This window comes from Kogia breviceps, chromosome 12 (assembly GCF_026419965.1).
Source record: "Kogia breviceps isolate mKogBre1 chromosome 12, mKogBre1 haplotype 1, whole genome shotgun sequence".
Classification (NCBI taxonomy): Eukaryota; Metazoa; Chordata; class Mammalia; order Artiodactyla; family Physeteridae; genus Kogia; species Kogia breviceps.
The window spans coordinates 58808688-58828011 of NC_081321.1; the positions used below are offsets into that span (position 1 = coordinate 58808688).

The 19324-nt window shown below is 35.8% G+C and overlaps 1 protein-coding gene across 1 annotated transcript in view; it reads left to right on the forward strand.

Annotated features, from left to right (window-relative positions):
• RAB21 (RAB21, member RAS oncogene family) overlaps positions 1–6601 on the forward strand; it is a 31684-nt gene extending 25083 nt beyond the window's left edge. Inside the window, exons 6-7 of the mRNA XM_059082413.2 lie at positions 73–161; positions 3071–6601. Coding sequence (XP_058938396.1) covers positions 73–161; positions 3071–3213 — 232 coding nt within the window. The 3' untranslated portion in view covers positions 3214–6601. The remainder of the gene's footprint in view (positions 1–72; positions 162–3070) is intronic.
• The last annotated feature ends 12723 nt before the right edge of the window (positions 6602–19324 follow it).

A 19324-nucleotide genomic window follows, 5' to 3' on the forward strand; every position in this document is an offset into this window, starting at 1 on the left:
TCAAATAGCAATCATGAGAAAAACATGAAACATATTTTTACGTCAATTACTGATGTTACTTTTTTTTTTAAGGTATGCAGAATCTGTGGGAGCAAAACATTATCATACTTCAGCCAAACAGAACAAAGGAATTGAGGAACTCTTTCTTGACCTTTGTAAAAGTAGGTATATGGCTCTTTTTAAAATATTGATAATATTTCTGGAGTGATTTTTTTGTTTGTTTTTTGTTTTTAATTTATTTAATTTATTTATTTTTGGCTGCGCTGGGTCCTCATTGTTGCGTGTGGGCTTTCTCTAGTTGCGTCGAGTGGGGGCTACTCTTCATATTGGAGTGCGTGGGCTTCTCATTGCGGTGGCTTCTGTTGTTGCGGAGCACGGGCCCTAGGCCCGCAGGCTTCAGTAGTTGTGGCTCGCGGGCTCTAGAGCACAGGCTCAGTAGTTGTGGCTCACTGACTTAGTTGCTAGGCGGCATGTGGGATTTTCCGGGACCAGGGCTCGAACCCACGTCCCCTGCATTGGCAGGTGGAGTCTTAACCACTGCACCACCAGGGAAACCCCTGGGGTGATGTTTTACAGTTTCCATTTTGACCATATTGATGATTTGTCGCATCGACCAGTATTATATTTACTTAATATCTTTAACTCGTTTTTTGAAGCTTAAATACCTTATTTAGCCCTATTTCAAGTAGTAATCAATGGCTATGAAATCTTTTGTATAGTATTTGCTAAATACATATTAAAATATATGCATTACTATTAAAAATGAAAATGGAAGGGGAATGGACAGAATAAAACAGATTTAAGAGTTGTAACAACCTGTTGCAGTGGATGGAACATATTTGGATCCTAATTTGACAAACTAGTGAAAAAGAACATTTGTGAAACAGTTGGGACTATATGAACACTCACTGGATATTGATGACATTAAGAAATTATTGTAAATTTTTTTAGGAGTGGTTATTGTGTAGTGGTTACACTTAAAAAAGAATTCTTATTTTTTAAAAATATTTCTATCTTTTAGAAATCATATTAAAATAATTTATGAATAAAATTATGTATCTGGGATTTGATTTAAAATAGTGGTAGGGATGATTGCCAAGTATGGATGAAATTGTGTGATGGACATACAGATTTTCATTATGCTCTTCTTTCTACTTTTATATATGTTTGAGCTTTTCCATATTAAAAAAAGAGAAAGGAAAATGTTTATTATATACAATCTGAAAGTCATTTCTCATATCACCAATAGAATGCACACTATACTTAGGAAAACCCTAGTCTATAGAATAATGGATTGAAATGATTTTGTCAAATTATATTCCATATAGTTATAGACTTCAGAATGATGGTTTTTTGCTCTAAAAAATGTACATATACACAAACTTTGAAGTAAATTTCAGTTTTATGTAAGCCTGAAGATCATTCATAATTCTTCTAGAGCATTAATTCTCTAAATGTGGTCCTGTTATCAGCAGCATTAGCATCACTTGAGAGTATGTTAGAAGTGCAAATTCTTGGGCCTTACCCCAAACCTACTGAATCAGAAACTCTGGAGGTGGTGCACAGAATCTGTGTTTTAATCCCTCGTTATGATTCTGATGCATACTAAAATTTGAGAACCACTGCTGTACATATCAGTCACTAGGAGATCTTGTTAAAATGCATAATTTGATAAAGTGGGTCTGATGTGGGCCTGAGCTTCTCTTCACTAACAGACACCCAAGCAGTAATGACACTAGTCCTCAGACCATACTTTGAGTACTGAGGTTCTAGATCAGGGGCTTATAAATGTTATATATCATATCTTTATAAAGAATTGAATATTCTCTATACGTTTATTTTTAAAATTATAGAACATGTACAAGTACTTACGATTTTCCGTATTTTATAATATACATTAGTATTTGCTAAATACATACACATTATGTATATACATTATACATTACATGGTTTTTGTATACATGTATACAATATACATTAAAAAATAGAAATTTTGAAAGGTTAAGGAAAAATAAATTGAACATTTTCTAATTTTACCTCAGTGGATTTTCCCGTATACCTCAATTTGGAAACCATTGTTCAAGAGCAATCTCTGGACCCAAGTTTAAGAAACCTTATTCTGTTTTAAGGACTTTCTTTTCTTTCCTCATCTTTTCAGATATGTATTTTGCAACTCTTTACTCCTAGTCTGTGTCTTATATTCTCATTTTTCTTAATTGTCTCTCAAAGAGCTGAAGTTCTAAATTTTAATGAGGTCTGATTTATCAGGTTTTCTGTATGAATCATGTTTTTTTGTCTTACATGAGAAACCTTTGCTAACTCAAAGTCATAAAGATTTTCTTCTACAGAGATTTCCTCCTGTGTTTTCTTCTAGAAATTTTGTTTTACATTTAAGTCTGTAATTAATTTTTTGTTAATTTTCACATATGGTGTGGTAGGTATAGATTGAACTTTTATTTTTTACATGTAAATGTCCAGTTTCCAGTACTGTCTCTTGAAAAGATTATGCTGTTTTCATTGAATAAACTTGGCACATAAATTAAAAATCAAGTGACCATATGTATGGGGGTCTGTTTCTGGACTATATGTTCCATTGATTTCTCCTTTCACCAGTATCCTACTGTCATCATTCGAGTAACTTCTACTGTATCTTTAAATCAGATAGTGTGAGTCCTCCAGCTTTGTTCTTCCTCTTTCATCTTAAACTCTTTTGTTCTTTCAAATGTTATTTGGTTAAAAGTTTACATGACTTATTGAAGAATAAATCTTGTACCCTAAATATTGCTTGTACTTGGAACAATTTGACCTTCTTTGATGTATTTCTAAGTATACTTGGAAAAACTTAAGGATGACACTTATATACAGTCATTTGTTTAAATGAAAAACTTTTTTTCTCTGGTGATGTCACTGTGGCTGTTGTACAACTGGACAGGTACACTTGCTATTAATTTTATCTGGTTTCCTTGTTGGTTGAAAGTCAGAAATAGCTATCATGGTGGTAAACTGAAATTATAGAAACAGAAAACGCCGATTGTGGTCCTAAATAATTTCTGCTTTCTCCCTCTCTTAGGGATGATAGAAACGGCACAAGTGGATGAAAGGGCAAAAGGCAATGGCTCCAGTCAACCAGGAGCTGCAAGGCGAGGTGTACAAATTATTGATGATGAACCTCAAGCCCAGAGTGGTGGCGGAGGGTGCTGTTCTTCTGGATAACTGTTCACCCCTAAGGAATAAAAAAACAAATAAACTGTGGATCCTTGCCCTCAACACAAAGACTGCCATATTCCAAGTCACATTATTTTACCAATGGAATTAGAGAGTTAACAGTATTTTAAATTACGTTTATAACACTGCAGAGACCTTAAGTGCTAAACTTAGTGGGGTTCATGACCAGAGAATTGGCATTTTCTACACGTTAACAAAGCAATTACCAATGCCTTTTTACATATTTTTTTTCTTTAACAAGGAGTAATATGCATGTAGAAAAGACCTACTTAAAGGCTTCATTTATATTCTTTTAAATCAGATCTTTATTTAATAACTTATATATGTTGTTGGAATGGTATACGTTTTTGCAGTCCTTTGTATTTTGTGGTAGTTTGAATTGTATCACTTCTAAACAGCAAACTGTTTTTTTTTTTAATTAGCAGATACCTGAAGTACTATTTTTGCAGGGTTTGCACAGGCCCCTAACTGTCTACTACACTTTGATATAATCTATATTCATCCTGTATGCTGAGCTGATAAAATACATTGTAAATTACATATTAAATATTTTACCTGCTTTTACCAAGCGCAAGGTGCAAAAATATATACAGTAGTCTCATTGATGACTGTAAAGTGAATTAACATTTGGTGATAATGTCTAAGCTTTTTGACTCTGATCACAGCTCCCCTTCACTTTTGTCTTAACTTGAAAGTGGCGTGTTTAAATTTTCTCATATACTTTACTTGAATTATTGCTGTTGTCACATTTTTTGCCTCTGTAAATCCATCTAATAATTGAGCAACAGCATTTGCCTTTTGGGGTTTTTTTCTGTTCTTTTGTGGGGGATTTTTTTGTTTGTTTTTTGCTTTCTGTTTTTTTTGTTTGGATAAAAGAGATGACTTCTGCTGATTTTGATTTAGAATGGTTACCTTAGAAGTATTTGAGTGGAGCATGCTGAGTTTCACTGCTACAAGGCTTTAGTTTTCTCTTAGACTTTATGTGAGATGGACTCATTGGTATGAGAAAAGAGGAAGAAGTCCCAGATAGTAGCCACTCACCAAGACTCATTCATACAGCATGTTAGTGGTATTTTCTCCTCCACAGGCAGCACTTTTAGATCCTTTGTGAGCAAGCTGTTTCTGGTCACTGCTTGCCAGAGATGAACACAGAAAGCTTTGTTTCATTTTATAAGAGCTATCCTTCTGAGTTTCTTTGAAGGGAAATATTTCATGTAATGAAGTTATAGCGAACACTGGAAAGATTTATTATAAAATTATATTCTTGTATACTTTGTAAATTAGTCTCTCACTAATTTTTTTTTTTCTTTAAGCATAGGACTGATAGAATAGAGTCAGGCACTGCTCATAGGAGGAACACAAATTGTGGAAATTAACATAAATTGTTCTTGCTCTAATATATATATTTTTCCATTTCTGTCATGCTTGGAAAACTAGTAAATGTTATGTCTAAGATAAAATGGAATGGTCCCTGGATTTACTTCTTATCAGATGCAATAGTATACAATAAGGTTGTTAGCATGAGCAATTAAAAGAATATAATGAGGTTATAGTTACTAAAGAAGTAACTTTCCCAGATGGGTTAAAGTTGAATAAATTGACACCTTGATGTTATGATATTAGAATTTTAACTTAGTATTAAGTATTCTATAAGGCCTCATTTTACCTTCCTTAATTATTGTCCTTGTCAAACTCAACACACTGCTCCACTGTGTGTGTTTAGGGAGGGTGGGGTGGAAAGAGTCTTCAGGAAGATAAGCTAGAATTGTCTGTGTAGTCTCTTGGTTTCCTGTGAAGTTACTGTTTATGCAGGAGGTGGAGGGAGGCAGGGGAAATCATGAGTACAGATAAAAGAAAAATTGTTTTTGCCCTCCTGGTTCTTTCAGTGGTAGTAAAGAAAGCCTTGCCATTTCTACTGTTGTACATGTAGATGGGAAAGAAGCTCTTCTCCATTGGAGTGTTTTTAAAACTAATTAGACATGAAATTGAGCTTTATTCCAAAAAATAAAATCATAAAGCCTGATAATTGGAGAGTTTACTCTCGATTTTTGACCCTATATTAATGATATAAAGTCCAGATAGAAACCTCTGCTCCAGAGTTGCCAGATAATTATTGATATGGTACAACCACTCTTGATTTTTTTTTTTGTCTTTACTCTTCTTTGGTTTCTATGTACCTTTCTTAATCTCAAGCATTTCATTCTTCTTTTTTTAACCTGTAATTTAAACTAATTCAGTAGCAACAATAGATAATATGGTATACCTGACCTTGCTCTGAAGCCCAGAAGGTCTTTAGATAGGAATAGGGTGAAAGGGTAATGAAAGAGGACCAATCAATTGCAGCATGTATACAAAGGAAAGATAAAAAAATGATAAACCAAGGCTGAGGAAGTTTTTCTGATACTTTCTTCACCTTCCTAATACCTGTCTTTTGTGTTCCTGTCCTTATAATTGTGCTATTAGGAAGAAGACACAAGTTATCGTGTTGTGTATTAAAAGTAGTAGGTAGGTAGAACCAATATATTTTTCAACTAGTAAGTGTGTACTCTTCGTATATATAATTAAAAATTGGTTTAAGATAGTCATTAAAAAGGTATCTGAATATTTAAAGTATACAATCACTGTTTCTGTAATGATGCGTATTCTGCTTCTTGTTTTGCATTGTGATTATAGAGGAAGATTATTGTTTTTTAAAATGTATATTGCAACAATTTTGGGGTGAACAGTAATCTGAAAAGAAACAAGCATCACGTTATCCATATGAAATATGAGTGTTTGAATTTCTTTTCTTCTGGGGTTATCTCCTGAAAATAGCCTAAAGCTATGGCTGTTACAGCTAAATTGAAATCTTTTAAAAAATATTAGCCATATATTATTGTGATTACTTTTTATTTGGCATTAAAATAACAGAAGAATGATATTTCATTTTTAGATTTTCAGTAAGAAAAAGTAAAATTTGAGAAATAGAGAAGGAAGGTAGTAAGAAGAATGAAAAGTAGATAGGAAATTCTACAACCTGACAATTTTTTGGTTTTTTTTTTGTTTTTTTGGGTTTTTTTGTGTGTGTGTGCTAGGCGGGCCTCTCACTGTTGTGGCCTCTCCCGTTGCGGAGCACAGGCTCCGGACGCGCAGGCTCAGCGGCCATGGCTCACGGGCCCAGCCGCTCCGCGGCATGTGGAATCTTCCTGGACCGGGGCACGAACCCATGTCCCCTGCATCGGCAGGAGGATTCTCAACCACTGCGCCACCAGGGAAGCCCAACCTGACAATTTTTTAAATCATTTTAAAAACCACATTACTTTTATCAGATGGTTTCTAAATAAGGCAAGTTATGCATTGTGCCAAATATTTAGAACATTAAAAAAATGAATTGTTATACTGTTTATTTTAATACATAATTTGCAATTTTCTATATTATAAATGCTACCAGGGGTCTAGATCATTGATCTTCTATTATTTTCAGATAATATAACTTAAATTTGTAATTACCACTTATATCTAGAAGGGTTTGACTTGTGCCTTTGACTTTTGAAATTTATCTTTTGACTTCTGTTTGCCATTATAGTTTTCACAGTCTTTTTTTTAATATAGATACAGTGTGACAAAGAGGGAATACATAATTTGTGACCATTTAAAATGTTGAGATCTTCTAGAAAAGGGTGTAGATAGTAATGACCAGCAAGAGCCTTACAGTAATTTCTAAAGATACAGAGACTAAGTAGATCCTTAAGTATTCTTTTCTAAATTATAAAATGCATTACCTAGATATTAATAATTAAAAGTTGGGATTCATTGAACATAACACATTGATTTGATTTCATAGTAGGCATTGATGCTAGTAAGTTTCTGTTCTGTAGTTTTTTATCAACCAAACAGAGGAATATATTTGGTGTTGTGGACTAAAATTCATGCTACACATACGTCTTGACTTTGATGGCTTTTCCCTTTTCAAGGAAACAAATTAATTACAATTCTGAGCAAACTTTCCTAAATGTAATTATTTTAGTATTAATCATATGTAATGAAAAAAATTTAGAAATACTCTTAAGAGTTTACAATTTTAAGCAAAAATACTTTGCTTCTAAACAAATATCACTTTGATAGATCTTTAGCACTGCTTGGGCTATCTGGGATTTATATATCATCTCTTTTCTAAGAAAGCTGAGTGTGCTTTTGAGTGTTAATCTTTCTGCAGTAGATAATGAACATGGCATGTTACATGGACCACCCAGAAAGAATCTTATCCTAAAGCATCTTGTCCTCTCCAGAATACTGCACATATTTCCAAGTACATTGCATTAAAGCCAAAGGATGAGCCTGCCTACTTAAATGACCTTTATTCCCACTATATCAGTTCTTACTTTGATTTTGATACTTCCTGGCAACTGAATCATTTCTTTATTATCAAATATTCAAGAAAAAGCTAATATGATTTCCTTAAATTTGAACTTATGTAGAGCAATGAGAGAAAGGTGAGGGACAGCAGGGACAAAGTATGATGTTGAGAAACAGAACAGTGGTATTTGCTAAACTGTATCTTCAGTGGCAGCAAGCTCTTTTAAGGAAACCATCATATATAGTACTTCCTAGAAGTATAAAAGTTCCTCAGTTTGTGTTTAATTACCTAAGTAAGACTATATTCTAGGAAAAAATTAAAAATACAGATTATTATAGAAGTGCCCCTAGTGTACCCCCTCCCAAATGGTAACTATTGTTCTATAGTGTATACTCTTCAATCACCTTTTCTTTATGCATTTATATACATATATATTTACCTATAGAAATACATAATTTTGTGCGTTTAAAATTTTTACATAAATTGTGTCTTAGTATGCATATGTTTTGCAACTTGTTTTTTTTCTTATCAGTGTGTCTAGGAGCTCTTATGTGAATATGTACACTTTCATTTCTCCCAAATCTCTTTGGGTGTATTTTGCCTTTTTATATAACTTCTGACTCTCCATAAAACCTTCCCCAGGGACTTCCCTGGCTGTCTAGTGGTTAGGACTCCATTCTCCCAAGGCAGGGGGCATGGGTTCGATCCTTGGTGGGGGAACTGGGGTCCCGCATGCCACATGGCCTAAAAGGAGAAAAAAAAAAAAAAGCTTCCCCAAAGGAATCTGGTCAATTAGGTGGAGTTCACTTGAATAGAATTTAAATGCCAGCCAGTGCTTACCTTAGACAGAGCCAGGGTATCTTTTAAGCATGTGAATCAGGATATTAGGCATCTGCCTACAATTCATTTGAAGTATTTTACTTTTGGCCCCTTGTTGACTGATTAATATATAAAATTCAGGAATTTAGCAGATTTTTCTTTATTCAGAATAGGTTTTTACTTGAGGGAAGAAGGAAAAACAGGGAAGGTCTAGTTGATAGGAAGAGAGGACAGGGCAAACTAAAATGAGTCTTTATACAACTTTGAGCAGTTACGTAACACAAGACTTCATGCTACCAAAAATTAAGACTTGTTTGATCTGTGCCTTTAATATATAATAAAAAATGAAAGTCCCTCTTCAGATGTCTCCCCACCATCTCACATCCCTCTTTGGAGGGATTGTTAACAATTTGGTATGTGTCTGTAGCTCATATATAAATGTTTTAATTTATATCTGGCCTTTATAAAATTTCAATTTCCTGAAAGCAATTTCTACCCTATGTCAAATTCTGTCCCCAATCAACTGACCAACTTTCTAAGAACAAACCTGAATCATACCTTTTTTTAAAAAAATAATTTAATTTATTTATTTTTGGCTGTGTTGGGTCTTCGTTGCTGCACGCGGGCTTTCTCTAGTTGCGGTGAGCGGGGGCTACTCTTCATTGAGGTGTGCAGGCTTCTCTTTGCAGTGGCTTCTCGTTGTGGAGCATGTGCTCTAGGCGCATGGGCTTCAGTAGTTGTGGCACGCGGGGGTTCAGTAGTTGTGGCTTGCGGGCTCTAGAGCTCAGGCTCAGCAGTTAATGGCACAACGGCACACGGGCTTAGTTGCTCCGCGGCATGTGGGATCTTCCCGGGCCAGGGCCCGAACCCGTGTCCCCTGCATTGGCAGGCAGATTCTTAACCACTGCGCCACCAGGGAAGCCCAGAATCATACCTTTTTAAAGAAAGAAATCATTGGTGACATTTCTTGGACTAGAAGTTAACTACCTGACTCTTAAGATGTTTTATGTTTATTGTAAAGCGTAAGGAGTAACTAGCATTCTGGGGAAGTCAAATCCAATTTTTGGTTTCTGCCCCCTGTGGAAATGGTGCTGGGAAAAAGGGGTGAGGAAGTCCAAAGTCCTTGATACTCATGTAATTCTGGGTTGGCTCATTCTCTTGGCATATTTTCCTGCTTGGGGAGCATTGCAGTGTCCTCAGCAATTACTTTATGAGTACTTCTCTGCACTGTCAAGGCTATAGCTTAGCATGTGAGTGCTGTGACACAAAGTTAAATGTATGTGCTCCAGAACAACAAATTTATTCATATTTGACTTTTTTTTTCATATTTGACTTTTAATGAAAATAATTCAGAAAGCAAGTTAAGCACAAGTTTACATGACTTTGTTAATTGTTTCCATATGGTATTTTTAAAAAATTTAAAGATGTTCTGCTCATCATGACTGTTTTATCAATTTCATTCATTAATTGAGTGCCCAGAGCATACACAGGGGAACCAGACTTCCTTTACAGTGAGAGCTTGGAGATGGGGAACGATTACCATTGCCCATAGACTAGGATGTAGATAGTTTATCTGTGGATATGAGGTCAGCCAAACACACATGTTCACATTCTGTATTTGATCACATAGATACATACCAGTGAAACTTTCCAGGTGCAGTAATTAGAATGACAGTAGTTGAAGTTGATAGTGAATTTGACATAAAGCTGACCAGACTGATTTTGAATATTGCAAAATAATACATTTTCAAGCCAGATTAAAATAGAATAACTTGTTTTCTAGCCTCAAGTGGCAATTAAATTATCCTCAAGTCCAAATTGCTTTTCCAAATTTTGTTGTAGCACTGAAGAAACAGATGCCTTTTGCTTGTTTACATGGCTGCTTTTTTTTAATCTAGAAAAAAATGTGTTTAAAAAAGCAACTGTTGCAAAAAATAATAATAAAAATTAAAAAGCAACTGTATTGTTTTCTTTGCCTTTGACAGATGTTGCCTTGTTGCCAGATAGTAACCCAGGACACAATCCATTTCTGAGTCATAGTAGGCTCATTTGGGGAGCATAACGTGATATAACATGTATTTCTAAAGGCACTTTCCAATTTGAGTATGGGTCGCCTTTTTCCTACCTGAAATTGAAGATACAGGCCAGAAAGATAGCTTAATGAATATCAGGATTTCCTAATAATCTTTCCAGTGCCTTTTAAGAATATTTTTGATATTTCAGTGTTTTTTTTGTTTGTTTGTTTTTTTGTTTTTTCCAGTACGCGGGCCTCTCACTGTTGTGGCCTCTCCCGTTGTGGAGCACAGGCTCCGGACGCACAGGCTCAGTGGCCATGGTTCACGGGCCCAGCCGCTCCGCGGCATGTGGGATCTTCCCAGACCGGGGCATGAACCCGTGTCCCCTGCATCGGCAGGCGGATTCTCAACCACTGCGCCACCTGGGAAGCCCTTCAGTGTATTTTTAAAGTTAAATTATCCAGGTCCCTTCTTGGTCCTTTTGGGAAGAAAATAGAGGGAAATCATTTTTTAAAAAAATTATTCCATGAACCAGTTATCAAGAAGTAACTTCTGTTCATCTGCATTAATTCATCTGCACTAATTCAGAAAATGTGAATACTTTTAATGACCTAGTGACAGCTCTTCAAAATGTAAAAAGCCTGTAAAAGAAAAACTATATAGTAAGAACAAGATGCTTTGAGGACTTTTGGCTGTCTCCTGGGTGACAAAGTTACTCCTCTTGTCCAAAAACTATACAATGTAAGCTCCCCCCCTCCCCATATTGAATCCCATATTGCTGTTTAAACCTGAAAATGTTCTTTAGCTGAAGAAGTGGCATTTAGTAGTTCCTCCTTGTCAAAGATCTTAAGGCCAACAGTAGTGGCACAAGAAATTTATTTATTAAGGACATAATTCTGGATGAACTTTATTGAAGATTGTCAGGTATGGCATTGTTAATTTAGTGAGAACCTACCTTTGGTATGTTGCCTTGAGGTTGACATTTGACAGTCCTAATTCCTCAACATTTGGTTCACTGCTTTGCCACAGCTACAGCTGTGCTGCTGCCTCTTCCAATCAAAAATTATTAACTGGATGTATAATTATTTACAAAATAATCACCATATATAAGCAGTTCTCATCTATGGAATGTTTAACAAGGTTATAATTCTAAAATATGGGGGTGGGGGAGGGGAATTTCCTTAAATGTAGAACTAAGAGCTAAAGTTCAAGAGTTGTGTTGATCGAGAGCTTCATTCAATCTGGTAAGTGATTTTTATTTGTCATTTTCTATAAACAGTGAATGCTAGGAATATGGGTGAGTTTAATTAGAGAAATAAAATTTGGCAAGATTTGTGATTCAGAATATTAAAAACCAAGAATGCAAAAATAGCTATTTAAAAACATACTATCAAAGAATCACAGTATTTGTAGCAATGCTTTAAAAAAAGGGGGGGGGGAAGCAGCTCTAAGCTAAGTTTTTTTTTTTTTTTTAAAGCTTGTATTTAATAATACAGACATCTGGGGATGTTCTTAGCTTAATAATGACTTATGCTCACAATATTCAAAGTCAGTTTTAACATTATTAGGGAAGGCTGAGATTGGTTCTACGACCTTTAGTTACCAAGACTAATATCTTTTTTCAGAGTCAGGTCTTCCCTGCCCCCCAATTACAGTCTTTCTCTGTGATCATTAAATTACACAGAAGCTTCTAGCTACTTGGCATTTCTGTGATGATTTCTCAATTCTTCATATGCTACAAGTTTTGCTAATGCTGTCCTTGAATTTTCTTACCATCTTTGCCCTCCTTTTTTGTTGTTGGTGTTTGTGGTGGTGGTGGTTTTTTTTTGAAGCTGATCATGGCACTGCCTGTTACCTTTCGGAAACACTTGAACTTGAGAACTTTATCTATGTACCACCATTTTTGCCCTAATGTTGAAAACTGGGTAGAAGTTAGTGTCCCCAAATTCTTAATTTCTGATAGAAAATTTTTTAATATTTTCAGTTTCTTCAGTATTTCAAGGTAATTTAGCTGTTCTTGCTTTCTGGTTACTTTGCAATTAAAACTTGCACATGCCAGTTATTTATAATTAATTCAGTACATTTAATGGGATATTGAAAGCAAACCACTACACTTACTATATTAAGTCAAGTGAATTTTATGCTATTTTAATGTACATACCAAGAAATGCTAAAAGGAAACTTTGCATGTGTCTGATGGGGCACCCCAACTCAGAATTAAACAGCGAATGGACAGGAAAAGAGGCAAAAGGTAAAATAAACTTGAGTCATAATCTCAGGTTGTCACTTAACACTGATTAGCCTTGTAGATGGACATTTATGTACAGGCATACCTTGTTTTAGTGAGTTTTTGCTTTATTGTACTTCAAAGACTTTTTTTTTTTTTTACAAATTGGAGTTTGTGGCAACCCTGTGACAAAGTCTATCAGCGCCTTTTTTCCAACAGCATTTGCTCACTTTGTGTCTCTTGTTTCACATTTTGGTGATTCTCATGATATTTCAAGCTTTTTCATTATTATTGTATTTGTTATGGTGATCTAGGATCAGTGATCTTTGATTTTACTATTGACAATTTTTGGTGTCTTATTTTTGAATTTTATCTATTTTTATACAGCAGGTTCTTATTAGTTATCAATTTAATACATATTAATAAATATATGTCAATCCCAATCTCCCAATTCATTCCACCACCACCACCATACCCCGCTTCCCCGATTAGTGTCCACAAGTTTGTTCTTTACATCTGTGTCTCTATTTCTGCCTTGCAAACCAGTTCATCTGTACCATTTTTCTAGATTCCACATATATGTGTTTGGTGTATTTTAAAATTAAGGTGTGTACTTTTTTTTTTCGACATAATGCTATTGCTCACTTCATAGACTATAGTAGTAAAGTTATAAACATAACATATACACTGGGAAACCAAAAAATTTGTGTGACTTGCTTTATTGCCATATTTGCTTTATTTTGGTGGTCTGGAATGGAACCTGCAGGTTCCATTCTAAATACAAGGTATGCTTGTATTTAGGCAAATAAATAATTAAAACTAATTGCACTTATTTTATTTGAGTGATGTGGTCAGAATTCATATCCTGGTCTTATGAACTCATTGGTTAGACCTCCAAATATCAGTTACCTGTCTTTAATGGTCTTTGATGGTAATCTTAAAATACTAGCACGTTTGAAAACGTAAGCCTTTTTTTTTTTTTACATTTTAAAAATTTAATTTATTTTTTGGTTGCATTGGGTCTTCGTTGCTGCACGTTGGGCTTTCTCTAGTTGGGTTGAGCGGGGGCTACTCTTCGTTGCGGTGTGCGGGCTTCTCATTGCGGTGGCTTCTCTTGTTGGAGAGCACGGGCTTCTAGGCACGCGGGCTCAGTAGTTGTGGCTCGTGGGCTCTAGAGCGCAGGCTCAGTAGTTGTGGCGCACAGGCTTAGCTGCTCTGCAGCATGTGGGATCTTCCCAGACCAGGGATCGAAGCCGTCTACCCTGCATTGGCAGGCGGATTCTTAACCACTGCACCACCAGGGAAGTCCTTTTTAACATCTTTATTGGAGTTTAATTGCTTTACAATGGTGTGTTAGTTTCTGCTGTATAACAAAGTGAATCAGCTATACATATACATATATCCCCATATCCCCTCCCTCTTGTGTCTTCCTCCCACCCTCCCTATCCCGCCCCTGTAGGTGGTCACAAAGCACCGAGCTGATCTCCCTGTGCTATGTGGCTGCTTCCCACTAGCTATCTATTTTACATTTGGTAGTGTATATATGTCCATGCCACTCTTTCACTTCGCCCCAGCTTACCCTTCCCCCTCCCCGTGTCCTCAAGTCCATCCTCTATGTCTGCGTCTTTATTCTTGTCCTGCCCCTAGGTTCGTCAGAACCATTTTTTTTTTTTAGATTCCTTGTATATGTGTTAGCATATGGTATTTGTTTTTCTCTGACTTACTTCACGCTGTGTGACAGACTAGGTCCATCCACCTCACTACAGATAACTCAATTTTGTTTCTTTTTATTTATTTATTTATTATTATTATTATTTTGAATTTTATTTTTTTAGACAGCAGGTTCTTATTAGTCATCAGTTTTATCCACATCAGTGTATACGTGTCAATCCCAGTCACCCAATTCATCACAGCACCACCCCCCTGCCGCTTTCCCTCCTTGGTGTCCATATGTTTGTTCTCTACATCTGTGTCTCAATTTCTGCCCTGCAGACCGGTTCATCTGTACCATTTTTCTAGGTTCCACATATATGCATTAATATATGATATTTGTTTTTCTCTTTCTGACTTACTTCACTCTGTATGACAGTCTCTAGATCCATCCACGTCTCAGCAAATGACCCAATTTCGTTCCTTTTTATGGCTGAGTAATATTCCATTGTATATATGTACCACATCTTCTTTATCCATTCGTCTGTCGATGGGCATTTAGGTTGCTTCCAGGACCTGGCCTTTGTAAATAGTGCTGCAATGAACATTGGGATGCATGTGTCTTTTTGAATTACGGTTTTCTCTGGGTATATGCCCAGTAGTGGGATTGCTGGATCATATGGTAATTATATTTTTAGTTTTTTAAGGAACTTCCATACTGTTCTCCATAGTGGCTGTATCAGTTTACATTCCCACCAACAGTGCAAGAGGATTCCCCTTTCTCCACACCCTCTCTAGCATTTGTTGTTTGTAGATTTTCTGATGATGCCCATTCTAAGTGGTATGAGGTGATACCTCACTGTAGTTTTGATTTGCATTTCTCTAATAACTAGTGATGTTGAGCAGCTTTTCATGTGCTTCTTGGCCATCTGTATGTCTTCTTTGGAGAAATGTCTATTTAGGTCTTCTGCCCATTTTTGGCTTGGGTTGTTTGTTTCTTTAATATTGAGCTGCATGAGCTGTTTATATATTTTGGAGATTAATCCTTTGTCAGTTGATTCGTTTGCAAATATTTTCTCCCATTCTGAGGGTTGTCTTTTCATCTTGTTTGTAGTTTCCTTTGCTTTGCAAAAGCTTTTAAGTTTCATTAAGCCCCATTTGTTTATTTTTGTTTTTTATTCCATTACTGTAGGAGGTAGATCATAAAAGATCTTGCTGTGATTTATGTCAAAGAGTATTCTTCCTATGTTTTCCTCTAAGAGGTTTGTTTGTTTGTTTTTTGCTGTACGTGGGCCTCTCACTGCTGTGGCCTCTCCCACCGTGGAGCACACGCTCCGGACGCACAGGCCCCGCGGCCCACGGGCCCAGCCACTCCCATGTGGGATCCTCCCAGACCGGGGCACGAACCCGTATCCCCTGCATCGGCAGGCGGACTCTCAACCACTGCGCCACCAGGGAAGCCCCCCTCTAAGAGTTTTATAGTGTCTGGTCTTACATTTAGGTCTCTAATCCATTTTGAGTTTATTTTTGTGTATGGTGTTAGGTAGTGTTCTCATTTCATTATTTTACATGTAGCTGTCCAGTTTTCCCACCACCACTTATTGAAGAGACTGTCTTTTCTCCACTGTTTATCCTTGCCTCCTTTGTCATAGATTACATGACCATAGGTGTGTAGTTACAATGGTGTGTTAGTTTCTGCTGCTTTATAACAAAGTGAATCAGCTATACGTATACATATAACCCCATATCCCCTCCCTCTTGCGTCTCCCTCCCACTCTCCCTTTCCCACCCCTCTAGGTGGTCACAAAGCACCGAGCTGATCTCCCTTTGCTATGTGGCTGCTTCCCAGTAGCTATCGATTTTACATTTGGTAGTGCATATATGTCCATGCCACTCTCTCACTTTGTCCCAGCTTACCCTTCCCCATCTCCATGTCCTCAAGTCTTTTCTCTACATCTGTGTCTTTAATCCTGTCCTGCCCCTAGGTTCTTCATAAACTTTTTTTTTTAGATTCTATATATGTGTGTTAGCATACAGTATTTGTTTTTCTCTTTCTGACTTACTTCACTCTGTATGACAGACTCTAGGCCCATCCACCTCACTACAAATAACTCAGTTTTGTTTCTTTTTATAGCTGAGTAATGTTCCATTGTATATATGTGCCACATCTTCTTTATCCATTCATCTGTCGATGTATGCCTTATTTTCTAGGAGTTGGGAGTGTGGTATATACACAGTCAATATAAGTTCCCAGGGTATATATAGGTCCAATATAAGATACAAGGAAGAGTTAGTTATTGAAGAAGTGAAAGAACCTCACCATAAGGTTTGAAGAGAACATTAGAATTAGGCTGAGGGATAGTGTCTTATGGCCCTGGGAGGAAAATCTACAAATATTTATTCATTTTGGCCGGGCAGTTTTAAAAGCTGCTTTTTGGGGAACTCCCTGGTTAGGATTCTGGGCTTTCACTGCCGTGGCCCAAGTTATATCCCTGGTCGTCGGGCAACTGACATCCTGCCAGTCTCATGGCATGGATGAAAAAACAAAACAAAACCCACTGCTTTTTGTCTGTACTTTCCTGAATTTTCAACTTATTTCACTGTATCACACAATTGTTGCTAGCTTTACTTCACCTTATGAAAATTTAATTTGGAAGTTAGAATTTTTAACCACATTTGAAAATGGTCTGGGGAAGAAACATTTGCTTTATCAAGTGGAATTTCTGATTTGATATAGTATTTTTAAGATGGACACATGACTGATTTATCCTTGCGATATCTAGGTAACTGGTGTAGTTTGGAAATATTTTAACAAGATCTCTAACTATAAAGTAAGAAGACTGATTTTCTTGTATATAGAATTTAATCTGTTTCAGGCATGTAAACATTTTTGGTTTAGATCTGATTTTAAGCTTTAATGGCCATTTCCCCCTTCACATTATACCTAGTGTGTATAGTTTTTACATGAAATCATACATAGCTTTAGGAAAACTGTTATGGACAATGAATGAATATTATCAAGAATGTTTAAGCAAATCTGAGACTAAAATTTTTATTTTTTGCCTGCAATTTCATATGTAAATCCAAGAAAAAAACTTACAAGCTGAAAGGCTTGCTTTGTTGCAAAATACATATGTGACACTTAATAAAAAAGTTATTGTGGTAGGAGAAAGGAATTATATGCTATGAATGAACAGAATTGATAAATTTCTTTTTAGAAGAAAATCAATTTTGGTTTCATTTGTGAGTGAAACCTGAAAAAGGTGGTATGAATGAATGAATGAAATCAGACAGATTCAGAATATAGCAGGCACTTCATGGTTTTATTTTCATAATAAGGGTCAGCCATAAACCATTCTACACAGAGCATTTTACTGGTGCTCCGAAAGGTGTACAAAATGCACTACTATAATTCATGTCCTCAAAGAACTTAAAAACCTAGGGCAAAATTATGTAACAGATGTGAGGGAATTTAGAGACATTAAAAATGGAGGAGGAGGTAAAATTGTAGAAGATAGTACAAGGCTTAAGAGAGTCAACTGAAAGTAGTATCCCAAAACTAATAAAATCACTGGGTATAAAATTAGCCACAGAAATTAAAAGCTTTCGTTCATACAATAGTCAGTTCAAAGATGTAATTGAAGAAAAGGCCCCTTTTAAAGTAAGAACAAAGGAGAGAAAATACCTAGAAATAAACAATATGCAAGACCACAAAAAGAAAACTTTATTTTGTTTTCTGAAAAGAAGTTGAAGCACATGAAAAGGCATATCATTCTTGGATAGGAAGACTTAACCTCATACATGCCAGTTCTTTGTAAATTATTCTATAAACTTAATGCAACACCAAGAAAACTACCAGGATTTTCTAAAGCTAGAAAGCTGATTCCAAATTTCCTGTGAAAAAGAAGCAAGACTAGCCAAGAAAACTCTGAAAAAGCAATAAGGGCAGACTAGTCTTACAAAATATATTAGAGAACGCCAATAGTTAAAAGCATTTGGTACTGGCATATGACTAGTCAGATCATTAGAAAAGAATAGAAAGGTCAAAAATAGACCCAGATGTGGTAATTTAGCACAGAGCAAAGATGACATTTCATTTCAGTGGGGGAGAATATGGTTTAACTCATTAAAGGCAGTAAGACACCTGGTAGCTATTTGGAAGAAAAAAAAGTTGGATTCATACCTCATATTATACCAGAATGAAATCCAGTTTTAAATGTGAAACTGAAATGTTTAAAGTACTTGAAGAAATCATGGGGGAATCTTTAAAGATTTTAGTGTGGTGAAGGGCTTTCTGAAGGCCTTTCTAAATTTGATATAAAATCCAGAAACAATAAAAAGGATAGATTTTCACCACAAATTTATAATAATGATAAATTATACACTGTATAAAATAAATTCTTCATGGCAAAAACCACTATAAGCAAAGTAAAGAAAAATGACATAGAAAAGATATTTGCAAATCATGTCATGCATTGCTTAAGGAACTCCTAGAATTCAATAAGAAAAAGTTCAGCAGTCCAAAAGGAAAACGGTAAACTGTAAACTGAGTTTTCACAGAAAAGGATACAAATGACAAACTGCAAAAAAAAAAAAAAAAAGTTCAGCTTCACTATTAAGAGAACTACAAAATAAAACTATACAGAGAAACTAGTTTTTTAACCTATTTGAACAAGATTTTTTTAATGTTTATGAAACACTGTTATATCCTAGATATCATTGGTCAGAAGTGAGGAACAAGTATTTTTGCTGGTAGAGATGTAAATTGGAACAACCACTGAGGATGGTATTCTGGATTTACTCACTCAACCACCAATTTACCTTCCTAGTCAGAGAAGTTGGGAAATAAATACATTTCCCAGATTTTTTTGTGTGCAGCTAGCATTCTGGAAGCTAATTAGGTTTGCTCAGTTAAATGTTATCTGCATGATATGAAAAGAGAAATGAGGCAAAGGCCATCTTCTTGAGGTTTTTGTATGTTGCAGGGTTGTGGGAAACATGTTTCCATGCAGCAGTAATTAAGTGTCCATCCCCCAACTTCCTGGATATGGA